A 20691-nucleotide genomic window follows, 5' to 3' on the forward strand; every position below is an offset into this window, starting at 1 on the left:
AGGTTTCAGATGAAATTTAAATTATATTCAGAGTCTGGTTTTGGAAGTATAACCATTAAACCGAAAATATTCTCGGGAGTAAAGGCACATCGTTAGTGTCTCCCAGGGACGCTACCCTACTTCGTTTACTTGAAAGATTAGAGGATGGCAGCTATCAAACAAATCATAGCATTACAAAATAAATCATAAAGAAATTTCATCTGCTTATAAGCAATTGCAACTGGAATACGTGACAGATTTTATTATAGAAAGTGAGAGGACAGAGCAGAAACAGTATTTTAAAATGATAATGTTCAAAAACATTGTGCCTTTTGAATGCTTTCTTGAAAAAAGTGAACCTAATAACTGTGCTTATAAAATGATATATTTGATTTTCAAGGAGATGCTGTGAACGTTTATGAGCACTCATGAACTCCATCCTGTTGCATATGACGTTAAAAGAGGTGTTAAGAGTTGACCCTTTCAGAAATACCAGGGGTATATGTAGGTAAGACATCTGAGAGAGCTGCCAGCATCCATAAAATTGCTCCTAAAGGGCCTAAATCAGGTAAATTCCAGGGTGAATTGCAGAGGCCTTCTGATGTATTTGAAGTGGGTTGAATTTTTTGAAGGGAGGAAGGATTAGAGGTATTAAATTGCTTGACAAGTTCGGGTTATAATGTTTCTAATTTGCATTTTTGCAGTTCAGTAAAGAAAAAAAATTGTCATTAATGTAAAAGGATGGCAAAAGTAGCTTGAAAGTGTGGAGGTGTGCGCTGCTGAGATCTGTTGCAACTCTGGAAGCTAAATTATTTAAAAAAAAAAAAAAAGAAAATATGTGTGTGCCTTAGGTATCTGCACTCTTTTTGAAGCTTCTAAATAATTGAGTGCTGGATTTAATTATTTATTATTGCTAATTACATAGGTGTAACATTCAAAAATTATTGTTCTGCTACCCAGTGGGCGAAGAGCTCTTGGGCAGGTTTGTGGTGGAGAGGTGCTCTGGCTTCTCCTGCATCCTCCACTCCTCCCCCCCGCGCCCCCCAGGCAGCCCCGGTGACCCTCTTGCTCAGCTGCCGATCAGTCCCCGCTCTGCCCCGCTCCCCACCCCTCGTCCTGGTCGGTCGGTCGATCGATCTCCTAACCCAGCACTTCAGTCTCTGCCTCAACAGGCTTTTCTACCCCGCAGACAGCCCTGCCTTTGGCAACACAAGCTCTCCTTCGTGAAATGACCTCCCAGCTTTCCAGACCCCTGATCTAATTAACCTTCGGCTTGTCTCCCTGTCCATCCCATCCTCTTGTGGTATCTATTCCAGTATAATTCAATCCAGAAGCAAAATAAATAAGTCAAAAATCATAGCATGCTCTTCAAGGGCTATAGATGGAGAAACCACATATTCTCATTTTTTTGTTTCTCTTCCTTTGTCTTCTGCTTTCGGAGTAATTAAGTCACATTTATGTTGCATTTTTGAATTTTTTCCCATTACCCTGAAGGTTGAACTTCTCATAAGGGAGCGCTGGGTACAGGTACAGAAGTCTGAGCGGCTGGTGCTGCTTTGGGATTTCCGTTCTTCCCTGTGGCTCTGTGCTGGGCGGTGGGAAGCTCTTGCCCTGCTGAGTTTTGCTTTGTTTGCCCCACTGCTGGGCTGCTCTGTGCATGCAGCAGCGTTAAGGCTACAGGCTCTGATCTACTATTCTCAGCATTCTTCTGCTGTGGTAGATAGAAATACCAGATAGCCTAAACACGGGTCCTTTTAATCTAAAAGGACAACCTGTTTCACATCTCTGTAGGAGCTTTTATTTATTTCTGTCATATAATGCTGCAGTTACCTGTCTCTTCTGAAGATGAAGGATTAAAAGAAAAAAGTATCCTTTAGTATAGCTTTTTGGTGACTCTACCTAAAATTCGATTGCATATTTAATGTAGTGTTTTGAATATTATTTTTTCTTTCACTTTTTAGAAGATTCCTTTAATTTATGTACAGCTCACTAAAAAAGAATCTGAATGTCTGATTTTTGTATCCATTTGTTTTTGCAGTGCGTAGTAAGACTGGTTGCTTACATTTTTCTTACACAAAAAAAAAAAATGCCTGTACTGCTTGGACAATTTACCTCTCTTTCCAACCAGGCTACAGCTTTTGAGACTAATCTATCTTGGAGCTGTTCGTGGATTTTTATTTATGTTATTAGAAATAAGCAATTCACTGCAATCTGTTTGTACTCTGCGGGCCATATCTGTGATGAAAGTCCTTGGACTAGTGGCAAACATCTAGTAAATCTCTTTTGGTTTTGCGTCTGACTTTGGTACCTGAAATGCTGACTCCAGGTTTGGAGCACTTGCCTTGAAATTAAACACAACAAATTCCAAGTGGTGAAAAGTTTCTCTAGTAAATTCTTCGGAGATAATTTTTACTAAGATTCAGCAAAGACATTTATCGTGTGGGGATCAGTAAATGCAACGTGTGCAAAGGTGATGTAATCAGAAGTAATTTCATCTCTGGCTAAAGCTGAATTGAGTGGGATGTGTTCAGGCACTGTTGGGGTATCCCATGGGTGCCAGGCAGGTTACTGGCAGGTGCTGACAGGCTGGCTTACACCACGGTGGGTCTGATATTCCTTCTGTGGCCGTTTCACTGCAATGGGGCTTAGCATTAAAAACCTCTCCAGTGAAACCAAACAAGCCATAAATGACTGAACCAGCTGACTGGAGATGTCAGCTGGCATGAAAGTACAAGTTATCACAGAATCACAGTATCACAGAATCAGCTAGTTTGGAAAAGACCTTGAAGATCATCCAGTCCAACCATTGACCTAACACTGACAGATCCCAACTACAGCATATCCCTCAGCGCTGGGTCAACCCAACTCTTCAACCCCTCCAGGGATGGGGACTCCCCCCCTGCCCTGGGCAGCCCATTCCAACGCCCAACAACCCCTTCTGCAAAGAAATCCTTCCTAAGAGCCAGTCTAAACCTTCCCTGGCACAACTTGAGGCCATCACCTCTTGTCTTATCGCTCATTACTTGGTTAAAGAGACTCATCCCCCCTCTCTGCACCCTCCTTTCAGGGAGTTGCAGAGGGCCAGGAGGTCTCCCCTCAGCCTCCTCTTCTCCAGACTAAACCCCCCCAGTTCCCTCAGCCGCTCCCCATCAGACCTGTGCTCCAGACCCTGCACCAGCTCCGTTGCCCTTCTCTGGACACGCTCGAGTCATTCAATGGCCTTTTTGGAGGGAGGGGCCCAAAACTGAACCCACTCATCGAGGGGCGGCCTCACCAGTGCCGAGCACAGGGGCAAGATCCCTTCCCTGTCCCTGCTGGTCACACTATTTCTGATGCAAGCCAGGATGCCACTGGCCTTCTTGGCCACCTGGGCACACTGCTGGCTCATGTTCAGCCAGCTGTCAATCAACACCCCCAGGTCCCTCTCTGACTGGCAGCTCTCCAGCCACTCCTCCCCAAGCCTGTAGCGCTGCTGGGGGTTGTTGTGGCCAAAGTTATGTGGTCTGATGGCTGCTGGGGAACTAACAGGAGCCCTGGGTGGGTGAGTAGGTGGGTGTGGTTTACCCACCCAGCCCAGCAGCACGCCAGCTCACCAGAACCCTTTCCTTCCTATTGCTTTGTGTGTGTACATATAAAAATATAAGCTTTCTGTTGAACATAAAGGGACATAAAGTTACACAGTCTCTAGAACTCCTTGAAATACTCATGCACATTCAATGAGTTGGCGAGTTGAGGGTTTTTTTTTTTATTCTTGTTTAAAATTCCTGGCACTGATCGTTTTGATACAGATTTTAATATTACGGAATGTTTATGCAGAAGCACGTGAGCTGATGTAGCAAGCGCAGCAGCTCCAGACCACAAACCGCATCTCCAAGCTGCTGGTTGGCTTTGGGTTTGCGTGTGCATAGCTGGGCAGTTTGCTACTGTTTATTGGTACACTAGAGGTTGCTTATTTGAGTTGACTGTAGTGTGTGTGTTTGAGCTGCTGTAGTTTGTTGGAACAGTAGTGTCAGAATACTTAAAAATAGCTCAGGTCAGTTCTGTTATCAACTGTGCGCTCGAATTTCCCTGGTGAGTCTGGGGGAACCGAGGGTGCTGAAGTGTGTAAAACTTGGCTGCAGCATCAACTGGATAGCACACATGGCAAGGGAGAAGAAAACCAGTTATGCCCTTTCACTGAACTTAGAAAGAGAGTATTAGGTCTTACTGTCAACCTTGAAAGGCAAGTTACAGCTTCTTTCCATAATACCCATTCACAGGCATCTCGGAGCCGTTATGTCTCTTCTTTGACACTTAATTAAATGACTGCACTTACTTTTTAAGACTTAAAACCAAAAGAGGGAATAATCCAGTACAATAGTGCTTTGCTTAAGTTCAAAGTTATCTGTACTTTGAAAGCCACGTTAAAATAATTGATAGTTCTACACTAAATGTGATGCGCTCGGAGCTCGGCTGCTTCAGTCGCAGCTGTTGATCCCTTGTGCCATGAGCAGCATCTCACAGGTGAATTAGGGCTGTTACCAAAGCAGAGAATTATTACCCTCTCTGTCGTCTGTGTTCTTATGCAGTGACCTGGGATAAGCTCATAATTTTCTTTATTTTCACAGAATCACAGAATCCTCTAGGTTGGAAAAGACCTTCAAGATCATCTAGTCCAACCATTAACCTAACATTGACAGTTCCCAACTACACCAGATCCCTAAGCGCTGTGCTCCTTGGAGATATTTTAGGGGTAGTATAAAAGAAGTGAGGTTTAAGGACAAGGTTAAACCCAGCCTCCAAGGAGCAGGTTGTTCTGTTTGGTTTGGGAGCGGTTCCTAGCGCTGAACCAAAGGAAGGCGGCTCTGCCCAGCACCCTGCAGCCTGCCCCAACATAGGCTGGGCACTCTCCCCAAATCCTCCCCTGGGTGGGCAATGCAGAGATAGGCCCAGCTTTTCCTTCCTGCCCAGGTGTGTAAGCCAGCACCATTTGAGTGTTACTAATATCATGTGTTCTGAAGACAGAATGGGGAATGCATAATAAACTTCTAATAATTATGAACGGAGCCACATCCTACATACAGATATCTAGGATAAGTTCTAAAAGTCTTACTTTTTTAAAGAAAAAAATAACCTTGGAAATAAAAGTCTCTATAATTTGCATTTTACGTAAATGTATCTGTTCTGGATTTGACTCCCAGAGATAGTAAATGCCCACAGACTGAATGTGGGTGGTCAGCAGTTCAGAAAATTGGGCCATCCATCTAAATTTGTCTCTCTTAAATCTATCCTATTCACGTCAGCGTTGTTTAAAGCAGTACAATAGGGATTCAATAACTTAGACAGCTTATTATCATACTATATAATCCATTTTCATAACAGTGAAGTCACCATGTAAGGACTGCTCCAGATGCTCATCTCCCAAAGTTGACAGTGCTTATGAATGCAGACGCGGTTGCATCTGAGATGCTCCAGGGTTTTAATTTGCAGTAGTGCAGGTGAGACACCGAAAAATTGCTCTAAGCTTCCGTGAGATGTACGTTATGAGTTTAAATGGGAGTTTCTGGAAGCAGCTGGCTTAAATTTTCTGAGGTCTCGTACATATCCCAGATTCTGTGATTGATGGTGTTCAGTTACAGTTATCAAAAAGCAATGTTTAAAGTATCATTTTTTTACTGTAGCTTCAGGCTGAGTGCTGGAGCACCCTCGAGCCAGGATGGAGCTGGGAAATGGAGATGGGCTCTTTTCCAGATAGTACATTATCAGATGAATAATTAACTGTAGACTAATTTCAAATCCTAATTAGTCTCCTACAACTGCACTAAACACAGTATTGCTTCAGTGTAACGTGGAAAGAACTTGACCTTCAGGCTTTAATACTGCTGCTGGTGTGAGCAGGGAAGAACTTGACTTTCAGAGTCCAACTTACCTTTGTGATACTACAAGTCAAAAACCTCCACAAATTTCTGTTATAAAATTAAAAAGATACGGAAAGGCCAATATACATGCCTGGCCTTTTTCTCAGTGTGCATTGCTAGCTGGAAGCTTGTCTGTGCTGCTCTTCCTACAGATGGCAGAAAAAAATCAGGAAAAATTATGTGGAATGTTGGTTTTGACCTGTGGTATAGACTTGATGGAGAATTGGCAGGTGGACTTTGCTTTGTATCAGGGCCATACGGTGACTGCACAAGGAGGTTTGGTGTCTGGAGAGCAGCGTTTTCTACGTAACTGTGAGTGTGTCAGGAGCAGCAGATGACAGTGGAAGATTCACGTGGGTTTTCTGCCCTTAACCACTTGGTAGCACAGGTTGGCTGCTCTGCATCTTGTGGAGTGCTTTCAAAATGACACGTGTAGCCTTGGTTTCTCTTGGGAGGTACCTCTACTTGGAGGTAGTTTCTGTGTGAGAAAGGAGAGGGAAGGCTCTCCCTTCTCCATGGTCGGTCTGGGAAATCTCATTCCCTGGTGGCTCTGGTACTTCTGGTATGGGGAAGGCAAGACGGCTGTGTTTACTTCCACGGGAGGTGCTGAGAATATAACGAGCAAGGAGGGGAGAAATTACACCTAATGTTAGAAGAAACATGTATTGACAGCTGGAGCAATGCATATCCTAAAATTGATGACCAGCATATAATGTTAAAACAGACTTGAATAACAGGAATAACCTGAAAATCCGGATACTGATGTTGCAGCGTGGAAAGTTAGAGGTGTTCTGTTGATAAAAACACTGGGCAGTAGCCAAGGTAAGCAATTCCTGTCTGAATCTGTTCTTCTTCCTGTCTAGGTGATACTGAGCAGGAGCTGGGACCCCCTCCATCCGTAGATGAGGCAGCAAATACACTCATGACTCGCCTGGGCTTCCTCCTCGGAGAGAAAGTCACGGAGGTACAGCCAGGGCCCCAGTACAGCATGGAGGTGCAGGATGAGAACCAGGTACGACCCCTCCAGTCCTTCCTGCTTGTACAGCAGTAACGGCATGGGTTATTATCCAAATGCAGCATGTGAGAGAGTGGTTATTTTCTAATTAGATGGCAGCTGAGTGTCTCATAATGGTGAAATAATTGTTATGAGGTAAAAGGTTGTATCTCCTCGTTAAACGGTGAATCATCATTACAGTGCAGCAGTACATGTTTCAGGGATCAGCTGCTACCGTGTGAAACAGCTTCTGTTGTTTTTCTGTTTCTGCAAATGTTGTAGGAGTGGGTAGCATTTCTAATCAGATTATAGTGACCAAAATAATCTGTACTTCCATGGCATTTTACATGCAATATTTCAAAAGTGCTTTAGCAATGTTACATAAAGGCTCACAGTTTCTCCAGGAAGGAGAGGTAAGTGGCAATAGCCTGGTTTTACAGATAGTCACAGTTTTGCTCGTGTTTGCGAAACAAGGTGATTTCATGCTTGAAAACAGATACAGAAAGCAAATCATAAAATCTTTATTGTGATGGGGTTTGTTACATCCCCTCTGGCCGCTGAAAAGCGTCATAGCAAAAAGCTCAGAACTACAATGTAGATTTTGTAGAAACTGCCTGAGTTTCTTCCTCCTTATCCTCAAGCCTGGACCATATACCCACTCCCACAGTGTTGGTGAGATGAGAATGAAACTAGGAGACAGTTTTTTCCTCTTTTTTTTTTTTTTTTAACTGACAGATGGATAGTCCAGTATGTAGCAGAAGAGTGTAAAACTCAGAAGCCCGGTTCTAATTCTCTCTCCGTGTAACAGAGTCATTGCATGACTCTGCAGAAGTCACTTAGGTTTTTACCATAGGCATTAGTCAGAGGACCTGACCTGAGAACCTGAATTCCTTAAAAAAAAAAAGTCAATGAAAAATGGCAGCCAAGAGATGGTTTCTGTACATTCAAGCTGAATGCCCGTCGTGGCCCTGGTGACACAAGGGAATCTCTCTCCCAGCCTGTGCCACTTGGAAGGAAACTCGGAGACAAGTTGCTCCGCTGAGCCCGGGGCTGCTCCGAGCGTGGAGCAGGGTGGAGGGGGTCTGTCATCCTGGGGTCTGTCAGTCCCACACTGTAGACTGCACCAAGAGGGTTTTGATCCTCTGCAGGGGCTACAGTATGCTTGAGAGCCAAGAAATGTGTTTTTGTAAAGTTTTTGCCTTTAACACATTCATTAAGCTTTTAACACTTTCATTCCATTTTTTTTATGCAAGTTGTGGTGGATTTGAAATGTACTTTACTATACATTGTGCTGGAAAATGTACTTTTAACAGCCACCTATTTGAACTGAATACTTCAAAGGCAAGCAGAGGTTTCTACTATAAATGGTTCCTTTTGTTGTTGCCTTTTGACAAAAATTAAAATCCCATCTTTTCTCTAAAGCAAAAGATGTCTTTGGAGAATAAATAAAAGAAAAATCTAAAGAGAAACAGCAGAGACTTGTCCTCTAAAATAGATTGATATCTTGGGCTGTGTGCTAATTTTTGCATGAAAAAGTTTTTACAAGGCCTTTGAATGCTGTTCATGTGCTGGTGAAGATAAAGGGAGGCTCGTTCCTCAATTACCAAGTTAATTTTCTTTCTCTTTCTTTGTGAGCATCTCTTGCGGTCAGCACTTGCCTAGAATTGCAGAATACTGGAGGTTGGAGATGACCTCTGGAGGTCATCTCATCCAAGCGCCTGCTGAAGGCAGGGCTAGCTTCAAAGTTGGACCGTGTTGCTCAGGGCTTGTCCGAGTTTTGAAGATCCCCACGGATGGAGAATCAACAGGTTCTCTGGGCTTGACAGCTCCGATTGTGAAGGACTTTTTTTCTTCTACCTGATAGCATATTTCCTTGATGCGACCTGTGACTGTAGTGTCTTGTCCTTTCCCTTCGCACTTCAGAGAAGAGCGTGGTTGTGTCTTCTCCACAACCCCCTGCGGACAGTGGAAGGCTGCAGCTATCCCCAGATGCAGTTCAGCTGTCTCTTCTCCAGTCCGAGTCACCCCTTTCCATCAGCCTCTCCTCCTGCATCACAGCAGGCCATCTAACAGTTTGGTGGCCCTCCTCTGGCTTCTGCCATCTACCACTGGCTGTCTCAGGAGCCGTGCACAAATCCTGTCCAAGCTAAAGCTGCTTCTGAATGGCAGCACATCTTCTGAAAACCTCTCCAACTCTCCTTTCCAAATTGAGTTTCTTCAGCTACCCTACTTAAAGTAGTGTTGAAAATCATGCAGTGAGACATTTATGGGATTTGCAAAGATTAATTCTTCCATTAATCATTGATTAATTAAAATCTGATTGAGACTTTGGCTACTAGTTTGCACTCGAATTTAAAAATTAGAACAATTTTCTAGGTTTTAATGTGTTAATTTACATGGCCTGGGCAAAGAAAATGTTCCTTGTATGAAAAGCTGGGACTTGGCTGCTGCTTGTTATTCTAACCATGCTTTGCCTTCTCAAGCGAGAAAATAATTATTTGCAATCTCGCCAATGCTTGAGCTAAAGTGAAGATAAGAAATAGAGGTGTTTTCACAAAAACTGCCCCAATCTGTAAATCAGCACATTGCATTTTCATTCAATTGCCTTATTTTGAATATGTCAAAGGATATATTCTCTAATCCAGATTGCTATGAAATTGCATGTTTTATGTGCTGTCTCTTTCTTAATCATGCTTTCCTTAATGAGAGATCACAAATGCTGAAGAATAAATCCTTTTTCTCCTACTTTTTGGGAGACTATTTTTTAACTGCACTGGCTGCCAGAGAAGCACAAAGGACAATGAGACTATGACAGAACAGTGTAATTTTTCAAAGCTTAGTGAAAATGTGACAGATGAAACAGCAGCAATAATAATACAGAATGTTCTGTCAATGGAAATTTATATTTAAAACTTGCACAGAGGAACATTTTTCTATATCAATACAAAAATAAAACATGTCACTCAATGCCAAGTGATATACCGTGTTATTTAGTAATTTCCAGTTGCAAGTAGCTTGTTCTTAAAGAGCTGCATTGATAACACCACAAATAAAAGAACTTATAAGAATATCGCTTTTGGCATTTCATGAAACAATGGTGTTATCAGCTGGAGGGAAGATGAGTGGACCATTCTTCCACTGAATTTTAATTTGCTTTAAAGTGTAATTTTTCTGTGTCTTAAGGTTAGCGGATGTTATTTTGTTAGTACTGAGATAAGTTTCAGCAAGGATTTCTTTAAAATGACAGTTGAAACAAGGGCACAGAAAAACCTCACCATAAAGAATTTATAATAGTAATGAAGCTTTGCATTCTGAAAGATCTGCATGTGAGCTGATTAAGTTTTTAGATGCCGTAGTATGAGGTTAGAAGGCACCTCTGGAGGTTGTCCAGTCCAACCCGCCTGCTCGAAGCAGAGTCAGCTCAGAGCAGGTTGCTCAGGACCATCTCCAGTTGGGGTTTGAATATCTCCATATCTCCTATGTCAGATGCTCCAGTCCTTCAGTCATCGCTGTGGTCCTTTGCTGGACTCACTCCAGTGGCCCCATCTGCCTCTTGTACTGGGCAGTCCTGGGTGCAGCGCTCCAGGTATGGTCCCAGCAGGGCCAAGCAGGGGAGAAGCATCACCTCCTTCACCCGCCAGCATTGCTCCTCTAATGCAGCCCAGGATGCTGTTGGCCACCTTTGAACCTCAAAAATTAATATTACTTTAAACTTAATGCAGTTCATTGTACCACCAGTGAGTTAAAGAAAATGAATATTGGAAAAAAAGCTAATTTAATAGCTCAGGTGCATTGATGGAGTCTAATCAGCTGTGATAAATCAGAAGAGGCAGTCCCACTGTAGTGGGTAGCTCAGTGAAAACATCTGCTTGATACATAGCAGCAATCCAAAAAGAGCCCCATGTTAGGTTATATTAAGAATAATAATAAACCTTGGCAATTTTAAGGGGGAGAAAATAATGGAATATTTTCATTGAATACTGACACACAAATAGTTTTTAATTTGGCCACTAGAATTAATGGGCTAGAAATAATTTTGCGAAATTAAAAACAGATTTACAAAAATCAGTGCGGTATTTAGACATCTGAAAAGATTGCAGTATGAGAAGATCAGAAAGGTTCGTCGAGGGAGAAGGCGCATGACAGGTGATGTAACAAATGTGTGAAACCAGAACATACAGGGAGACAGAATTTATAGAGCAGTCAGCTTGCCTCCAATTCCTAGAAGGCTACTGGGGAAAAGAGAGATGTATTTCTAAGTACCTAGAACATAAAAGAATGGAAAATAACAATAACCGTGACCCACTGGTGGCACCACAAATTGGATGGGGAGAGGAAAGTGTTGGTTTGCTTCTCCTGAGAGCTTCAAAAGCTGATGATGTGGTGGCAGCCGTCTCCTTCACTGGTGGGTCTTTTATATGGATACTGGAGGGAGATTATAAATTATCACGGAAATACCCACACGGTTCATTTTCTACTGTGTTGCAATCTCTCTGTTTAATATAAAAAACATGCCCATGGAGCTGTCGCATTAGCACTCTGTCCCTGCTTTGTTGATGTGCTAATCCACGTTCAGGGCACTCTGTAATTAAGATCGATGCAGTCATGCTGGTGTGAAAGCAAAGGCAGTGGAGGGGGGTCCCTGCCTTGGCACTGCCCCATCGCACCACTGGCAGGGATGCTCCGTTTTGCCTCCCAACACTGGGGTGGTTACACTCTGAGTAAGGACTTCTACAAGCTCCTTTGGGATACCTTGGACAAATTAGATCACTTCCCGGTAGTTATACATGGTATCCGCCTTCTAATTTAAAAACCAGTAAATCTTTCACATGTTCTACTTAGAAAAAAAGTCCATCCCTGGCATTTTTCAGTTTCAAGTATGAAATAGTGAGGAAGAAAAAAAATTAGAGGTCCAACCTTTTTCTGCAGTTTGCAAGCATGATGTTCTCTGTGATCACCTTGAGTTCAAATGACATGGAGAAGGGAATACAAATCCATGCAATTATTAGGGAAGCATTCACACAGAATAAAAGAAATCTCATTTAAGCAAATTCCAAATGGGGAATTAACCTTTGCTGTTCCTTCCTTGGGACCAGTATCATTTTGCAACAATAAATAAAATACTGTCCGCAGAGGCTACAGGAAAGAGCAGCAGTGCAAGAGAGAGATGGCGGTGTTACAGAATCCCAGAATCATCCAGGTTGGAAAAGCCCCTCAGGATCATCGAGTCCAACCCTCAGCCCGACTCTACAAAGTTCTCCCCTACCCCACATCCCCCCACAGCTCATCTAAATGACCCTTAAACACATCCAGGGATGGGGACTCCACCCCCTCCCTGGGCAGCCTATTCCACTCTCTGACCACTCTTTCTGGGAAACATTTGTTCCTCATGTCCAGTCTGAACCTCCCCTGTTGCAGTTTAAAGCCGTTCCCTCTCGTTCTGTCACTAATTGAGACTAACTGAGAAGAACTAATTCTGAACTGCAGTGTTCTGCAGTGTCCTCTGAGCAAGGGGGAGATGGGGTCACCTCCCCTCTGCAGAGGCCCAAAGATAAATTTAAGGGAGGATCACATGTTCAAAAGCCCATTTTTTTTTTATGCTTGCTTCATGCATCCTCTTCTACTTGCAGGGAGCTGGACCCCTGGCCTGACCCGGCACGAGGGTGCCTGCTCCTCCGACACCCACCCTGTCAGCAGGATGCCTGGTCTGGGGCACGGGGGTTGGTGGAAGTATTGAAGTTTCCTGTTTTAAAATTATTTCCGGATGATTGCTCTGAAGTCCAGTGGAAGGGCGATTAAGTTGCTGTGTAGGGTACACAAGAGCATCTTCCCAGCGTTGTGGTTGGCGAGCCACCTCCTGCGCTCGCCGCCCTCCAGTTTTGTTGCCTGCAGATGCTCTAGGACACATCTCCAGAGAAGGAGGACCCTTTGCCAGGAAGGTTGTGTAGCCAGTAGCCTGTGGTTAAAACAAGGACTCTGTCTTGTATTGCACCTCGTCTCAAATTGAGGTCAAGAATGATTTTGTTTTCTTAATAAACTAATCTCCATGCACTGCATCAGATTTATAAACTCTTCCAGGTTTCTCGCACACAGTGTCTTATGGGGTCTCTCCAAAATAACTTTTAGAACACCATCTTTTGTGTCGCTGCACTTTTGTTTTGTACTGCCTTTGGAGAGCAACATTTCCCTATTATGTTTGGGGTTTTTTTTTTTAAAACTTTATCTGGTTGGGAAAGCATGTCTAGGCAGGGAAGGGCTGTCTCATATCTAGATAAGGGATTTCGAGCTTCCTCTTTGCAAGGGTGTAAAACCACTGTTGTTGTTCTTGAATGGAGGAAACGTTTACAGAGCAAAACAAAATTGCAGCCCCACGGAGATTTCTGAGCAGATGGAAATGGCCCAAAGGTCTTTGTAGGATTTTCTGTTTCTTGCTGTAAGTAAAGGTGAGATCATGCCGTATACTTACCACCCTGGAGATCTCCACTTAAACAGAGGCACAGAATTTACCTCGCTATATCATAATTTTTGCTTATTTGCACTTTTTTTTTTTTTTTTACTTCAATACGAACAAAATGATCAAAATTCCTGATAAAGTATGGCATCAGGCTTTGGATAAATACCACTTCATGCTTTCTGTGTCTCCTGTTGAACGTGGAAGCTGGAATCTCCAAGGCATGCAGTAGAAAACAAGCCCAGTGTCTCCGCGCTTGCCACAGATGTGGGGTGGCACAGCGGGCGATTTAATTTTGAACAGCAAAACCCTTTTTAACTTCACCCTACAAAGCAAATCCTCAAGCGTGAGCTATAGAAAGACTTTCCCCCCTCGCTGCCAGTGCCTGGCTGTGGTGAGTGATGTGTTGTTGCCGTTCCCCAGAGCTCGGCCGTGACGCAGCGCATCAGCCCCTGCTCCACGCTGACCAGCAGCACGGCCTCGCCGCCCGCCAGCAGCCCCTGCTCCACGCTCCCGCCCGTCAGCACCAGCGTCACCGCCAAGGACTGCACCTACGGCGCCGTCACCAGCCCCACCTCCACCCTGGAGAGCAGAGACAGCGGCATCATCGGTGAGTGCTGCCACCCTTCTCCTCCTCGCTCGGCCGCGAAGCCAGGCGGTCCTTGGCTGTGTTGGGTGAACTGAGCGTTATTTTAGATAATACACGTGGGTTTGCGTTATTCAAGTTAATGCCGGAGTGACCAAGGTGAATTGTACCTCTCCATCTTCCGTTCATCACAGGTAAAACGACGTAGAGCTGGTGAAAATTGGGGTGGGTGAGGTTGCCAAGTAAGTTAATTGATGCAGAGTTTTGGAACTTGTTTAAATGGTGAACGAGGAAGAGCTTTATCTTTCTTTTCCTATTTCTTCATCCCATCTTCACCTCTTTGTTCCTTGCAATCTTTCTACCCAACACATTTTTGCCTCCTTTAATTCTAGTGAGGCTGTTGGGTTTTTCCTGCCAAGTTTAGCTTTTGTTCTTTATCCTCTCCTTCAGCTGCTGCCCGTGCCCATTTATGAATGTGGAGATGGTAATTTAGAGAGACACAAGCTTTTTGGTCCAATAAGGAAGATGGGATGGTCTTGGTGACAGGCAATGGCTGTTATTTGGGACTGCCATCCCCTCCTACCACCTCAAGTAATTTTAGAAGCATCTATTTTTTCAGCATTTTCCTTCCCTTAATGCCATTTAGTCCATAGCCACTGATCTTTGATGTCAGAGGAAAGAGAACGGATGATGGCATCACATTCATAGTTCAAATACTGTTGGATTATATTATTATAAATACGAAAGACTGATTACCTTCTGTGCCCCATGACTGTCACTGCCACCTTATCAGTGACTCTGTGCCTCAAAAATGACTGCTTCTCTTAAACTCAGCCTTGGGCAGGAGACGGATTAAATTAACTCAAATTTCAGTGAATTTCTGTAGCTGCTGTAGCAAGTTTTTCATTTGAGTGATCTGTAGGTTGCAAGTGTAAAGGATCTTGAGAAAATAACACACAGATTTAAGGCACAATGGGAGAGAAGAAATGTCTGTGTATCATCAGGCAGGATGGTCCTTGCTTTTGCCATGTGTTTTATGTTGAGTATTTCTCCAGCTAAGAAGATTTTGCCTTGCCAACAGTCTGTGTAGTGCTTAAAAAAAAAAAAAAAAAAAAAGGTAGGTTGATAATTTAGGGAGGTTAGTTGTACTGGTGATTAATATTTTGCTTGGCTGATCAGGAAATCTGGGCTTAGTTCAACTCCTTTATGCCACAGCAACCTTTGTAGCACTTTTGCCTGCATGATCTTAAAATGCAAATACGTAAGCTATTCTGAGCTGCATACCAAAGTAGGTTAATGAATTCTGGGAAAAGTCATTGCAGTATCACACCCGCTTCGTTCTCTGCTCATAATGTCCCACCATCGGAGCTTCACCCTGCCCGGCAGCAGCCCCTTGAAACCTGGTTGGGCTGGAGGATCATGGTGAGTAAAAGTGGGTGCTTGATTCCAGCTGGGTCTTACCTGTGGCAGAGCTGTGAAGCAGGTGTAAGATTTGAACAAAACCTGAAGTGGAGCAGCAGAATCCTTAAAAAAGCGTGTGCTCGGCTTTTATGAACTGCTCTTACTAATGAGAGTTGTCGGTGTGTGCTGCACTATCGTGTTGGGCTCGTGGCCCTCGTGGTTGGCTGGCAGGTGCCAACGTGAGGGTTGATGCAGTTTGGTTTCATCTGGAGTTTCTTGTCCACGTGAAAGCCAGAGGAGGTCCAGGTGTCCTTTCTGGTACACCTGGGTGTCAGAGAAGCATCAGCATGATCCAGTTCCTGATGTGATGAGGTGTTGAATCTGTTTGCTCAGACTCTCTACCCTATCCTTTTTTCAGTAGGTCTGTAGTAATTAGTTTTTAAGTCTGAAACATTCTTTTTTTACCCCTCACAAGGAAGATTCTTTCTTAGAGGTTCTTCTGTCAGGAACTTAGATTTTGCTATGGAAACTTTGGAAATAATAGAAGGTGGCTTATCCCAAGGCTACATTAATGTATCCCAGATGGAAAAGTTGTGTGAAAATATGTTCGTGTGGAGTAGGGGAAGCACTCTTCAAGGCTTTCAAAAAGCAAGGCTTTCCTCTGCTAGTGTTTGCACTCAAAGGAAAACAAGAGCCTCTTTCTCCCATTGTTTCCTCCCCCTCTTTATTTTGACAATAACATTTTCAACACCACCTTACTCTGGCATTTGATAGAAGCTGAACAGCTGTAACAAATTGTGGGGAAAATGGTCTTCTCCAGTCATACTTTCCAGCAGCGTAAAAATTGGGAGGTTTTCTGCTAAGTTTGTTTTTCTGTACCTCCGCTGTCTTCAGCAAGCATAAGGTCAGTTTGAGCGAGGGGAGGCTGTTTCCCCGCGGGAGATGGATGCGCGGTTTGGTCATTACCCTCCCGTTGGGATGGGAATTGAGTGTGCAACAATTTTGAAAGGTGCTCTCTGCGTGACAGCAATTCCCTAAAATTATTTTCACTACAGAACAGAGCAGACAAATTGTCCACGTGCAGGAAGCAAAGCCCACCTCGGCTTTGCTCTCTGCTTAGGAACACATCAGCTCCTTTGTTTCTGGAGGGTCAGGGATCAGGTTTCCCTTTCACTCGCATTCCTCCATTATTGGATACAGATCTTCTTGTGTGCATATCCCCTGTTCATGTTTGTTCTCTGCCAGGATGACTGGGATGACGTGGCTTTTGGTTTGAGCAGCTTCACGTGGTACCTCAAAAGTGTAAATCTGTCAAAGATCTCCTTGTCAAAACTACTTATGTTTTTGTGCCATTTTTATGTGTAGGAAGAGTAAACCTTTCCCTGGGTATTTTATGTTTCCTGAGTCATGGTCCCTCCTGCTCCTTCCAAAGAAGTGATTTAAGCTATTAGCTCATTAGCTCCGAGAAGAAGGTGTACTTTTATAATGGGCAGCTCCAGTATATTTCTTATTCATCTTGATTTTTTGTTACGGTTTTGGGAAGATCTCTTGATCTTTGCCACCTATCGGTCCTGAGCTGCAACAAGCATCACCTCCAAATCTCACAATCATGAATCGCCACTGAATGTCATATTTTAAAAACACGGAAGCTTTAACGTGTGTCCCGGAATGTTAATGTGTTATTTGTAAAGTATTTGAGAATTAGCAACGGACAGAAAGCAGTTAATCAAGGTGAGAAGTCAGTCCTTACACCGTTACGCATAATTGCTTCTCTCCATGTGATTTGCTTAGCATGAAATGTTTCTGTACATGTTAAGCTTCATTTTACATATCTATATTGCTAGGCATAGCATTAAATTGTCAAAGTTAAATCAGAGTGTGGCTCTTTAGACTCTGAATTAACTGCCTTAAGAGCATAACTATCCACTGAGGTGTGTAGAGTGGGCATTTTGGTGTTCTAATCTGGCTGGAAAGACTACATTTTAACCAGTCAGGATTTCTCTGATGACTTGGCCTCTTGGAGTTATTCCTGTCCATTTGTATGTCACCTCTTATATAATTTCAATTACTAGAGAACAAGCGTGTCGTATCTCTAATCTGTACAGCACAGGGACTATTTCACGCTTATTGATGACTTTAATAAATGCATCACATGGGTTAGAACAGACTTATTTTGAAATTTTAGATCCTCTCCAGTAAAGGGAAGTTCAGTCTACATATATTGAAAGGGTAACAAAAAATGCTACAAGGTCCAGATCTTCAAATTAGGCACTTTTATTTGTAAAAGAAAAGAAATGGGGGAAGGGGGGGAGAAGAAGAGAGGAGGTGAGCCAAGAGGAGAGATAGGAGCAAGTCAGCCCATTCTCCTGGAAGCCACTAAATCCTTTTTGTGTAAAACAGAATGGCTGGTGAAAATGCTGACCTGACTTTAACCTCTGAATAGCTTCCAGGATTTTTTGGCTCTCACTATATAAAAGCAGCCAACTGTTAATGTTCAAAATCTGCTACTGAAAAGAAAACTGGTCAAAGAATCACGTGCTGCTACGAGGGAACTTTGCGCTTCAGATCCCTGCAGAAGTGGACTGTGAAGTTTTGCTGCTTAAATGCAGCAGATCTAAAAAAATCTCCAGCAATCTTAGCAAGCCTGAAAAATAAACCAGAAAACATTTCTTGCCAGGATGTAAAGCTTACCCAAGTGCTTGTGATGTTCAAGCAGCACTTTTGTCATTTAGCAGCAGTCTCCCAAGGGTATTAAAAGAATGGCTCTTTTCCATGCTGCATCTTCCTGGACAAGTGCTGTAATTTACTCTGATATGAAACAGGGCCATGCTTTTTCTTAATGTAGAGTCCAGTGATGATCTATACCGTGTTCCCCACTTAACTGTTAGGGGGATCATCTTGAGCAGGGAAATAGGTATGATGTTAAGGCAGCTTAAAGGGGGACCAGTGAGCTGCGTAAATCCTCTTGCACCGCTGCCACGGTGGTGTGGATAGGTCTAATACCATGTGGACCAGTTGCCTTCACCTAGATTTTGTGGATTTTTACAGTGAAGAATGACACATAAAGGACCCCTGTCCCCTCCTGGAGGTCCCTGACATGTAGCTTTTTTCACATTCTTTTTTTGCTGTTTTCACTCCTGAGCTTTTATCAGATTGCTGCTTTCTACAGATTTATGTGTTCGTGTGTTAAAAATAGGTTTCTTAATAAATTCATCGAGACTGCGTGCTAAGCAGAATAGATGCTGCTGACAATAAAACAAGATAGATTTGTTTGCAAGTTTAACTGCTTTGAGAAGGGAACAAAGAGCAACTCAAAAGATACATCAAGATAAATTTAACTCAGGTTAAATATTTTTGTGATCTTACAGCTAAAGCATTTGAATTCTGACATTCTCATCAGTATTATGAAATGCTCTGTTAATAATGAATAAGATCTCTAAGAATTACAGATCTTTTTTAAAATCTAGCCAGGTTCCATTTGGGCTCATTCCCCAAAGGAGGAACTCCCTGAAAAATGTCTAATATTGATGAGTAATGAGCTTTTGTTCACTAATGCATCTGCATATTGCAGGTGACAGGGCTGACAGTTTAGGAGGTGAAAAGGGAGCCTATTTATCAGATGTCTCATCAGCTCTTGAGCAAGATTAGTAGGGTCATAGAATCCCAACCACTCGAAGTACAAAAGGACACCGTCTCTGAATCCCGATTCAGTTCTTTCTCCATTTCATTAAAAGGACAAATTAAGCAGAAAGCAAACGTGTGCATGCACGTGTGACATGATTCATGGTTGATGTCAGGGGTGAGAAACCATGAAGTCATGAAACAACAGTTCTGCCCTCCCTCAGTTAAGCCACTGCAGCATCAAGGGTTGGGTTTGATGCCAAAATCTGGCCCGTAAATACTGGATAGATAATGGCTCCACTACAGGTGTTTGTTGTGTTACTGGAAAAAAAAACCAGGAGAAAGAGGAGTGTTTAAGGCTGAAGGAAGCGGCATGGAACAGATGTTATGCTCAAACTGTGAAATTTGCTTCGATTTATGGTCCAGCCTGGTAGATGGAAAAAAATTGAGTGAAAAATTGAAAGAAAGAATAAACTGAAAAGTCAGATCAGAAGACAGCTAGAGGAAACTTCAGTGTTGTCAACTCCCACGGTGTTATTTTGGATACTGAGATAAGTGACTTTTCTTTAATGTTTTAGCTGTTGATGACATGAGATTAGATGGGACTCTCAGCTTTTATTTTAAGAGCAGCAAGATTTTAACCTTCACTGTTATGAAAAGCTTCATAATGATCCAAGCTTGCCCAAAAAGTTAATGCCAAGTATACAAATAACTTCCCTCCCCTTGTGCCCACACTCCCACACATGCCTCCTTTCTGCTATCTTGTTTAAATCTTATAATTTTAAAACCAGTTTCAAGACTCTGGTGGACTGAAAAAAAAAAAAAAAGAAGAAAAAATGTCCTTGCTGGTGCTAAAGAAGGAAAAAAAGGTGAACTGATGTTGATGAGACAGGAAAAAATAAGGAAGGATCCAAAATGATAAAAGGTAGACAAAGCAGAGAGGGCACTGAATCGAGGTGGTGATGGGAGTTGATGTAGGGTTAAAGGGATGTGTATGTGCATTTCTTCTTCTGAAATTTCCACAGCTCCACTGTCCAAATCTGTAGCTGACACATGCAGCGAGGTGTAGGTTTGTGAGGGGAGGCACAGCACACAGGGTCAGGGCTGGGCAGGGAAAAGAGCGTGCAGCTTATGGCCACCTCTGCAGTCGGTAAGCCCTTGTCCATCGTTTCGGTGCATCGCTGTCACTGAGATGTTACTCCAGATGTGTGTGTGGTTTTGTAAGAGGGATATGTTTAAATAATAGTACTTAAGAGCATGTGGGGGTTTTTTATGATGCTTTGGAAAATCAGCCTTCAAGATTGCTACCTCTGTATTAGATCTGGAACCTTTTTAACCGATTTTTTAAATGTTTACAATAGTGGGCTGTGCTTAAAAACATTCATTACCTTGTTGCTGCAAGTGAGAAACTGGAAGTTTATAAACTAAAGCTTTGCTGATCCGTTCTGTCTCAGGGTATTTGCAGTGAGTTGTGCTCTGATGGTGGGAGTGTCTCGCTCGGTTGAAATGCTGTTTTACCCAGGCCTTACATTTCTAGCCTGAGCAGCACGCAGGTACGAGCCCTTCGAGGCATTCATACCATTCTTCATCCCGCTTGTCAGCCGGTGCAGCAGGGAATTCAGATTTAGAACAGAATGAATATAGGGTCAGCATGATGCTACTGTCAAGGTATTTTTCATTATGTTTCAAGACCTTTTGTGTGTTTACTGTGATTTATAATACCTCCAGGCTTGAAACAGAAATGGGTTTACCTGTTTAATCT

At 43.0% G+C, this 20691-nt stretch overlaps 1 protein-coding gene across 12 annotated transcripts in view; it reads left to right on the forward strand.

Annotated features, from left to right (window-relative positions):
* The window catches only part of TANC2 (tetratricopeptide repeat, ankyrin repeat and coiled-coil containing 2), a 291017-nt gene that overhangs the window by 171265 nt on the left and 99061 nt on the right, over positions 1 to 20691 (forward strand). For 11 of the 12 annotated variants that reach the window (XM_074849345.1, XM_074849347.1, XM_074849348.1 and 8 more), the window contains 2 exons: positions 6740 to 6888; positions 13745 to 13931. In XM_074849345.1, the coding sequence (XP_074705446.1) occupies positions 6740 to 6888; positions 13745 to 13931 (336 nt within the window). Of the gene's footprint in view, positions 1 to 6739; positions 6889 to 13744; positions 13932 to 14917; positions 15330 to 20691 lie in introns of those variants that run through there. The other variant, XM_074849356.1, reaches the window with a different exon arrangement.

The sequence above is a fragment of the Strix aluco genome, chromosome 24 (genome assembly GCF_031877795.1).
Source record: "Strix aluco isolate bStrAlu1 chromosome 24, bStrAlu1.hap1, whole genome shotgun sequence".
Taxonomy (NCBI): Eukaryota; Metazoa; Chordata; class Aves; order Strigiformes; family Strigidae; genus Strix; species Strix aluco.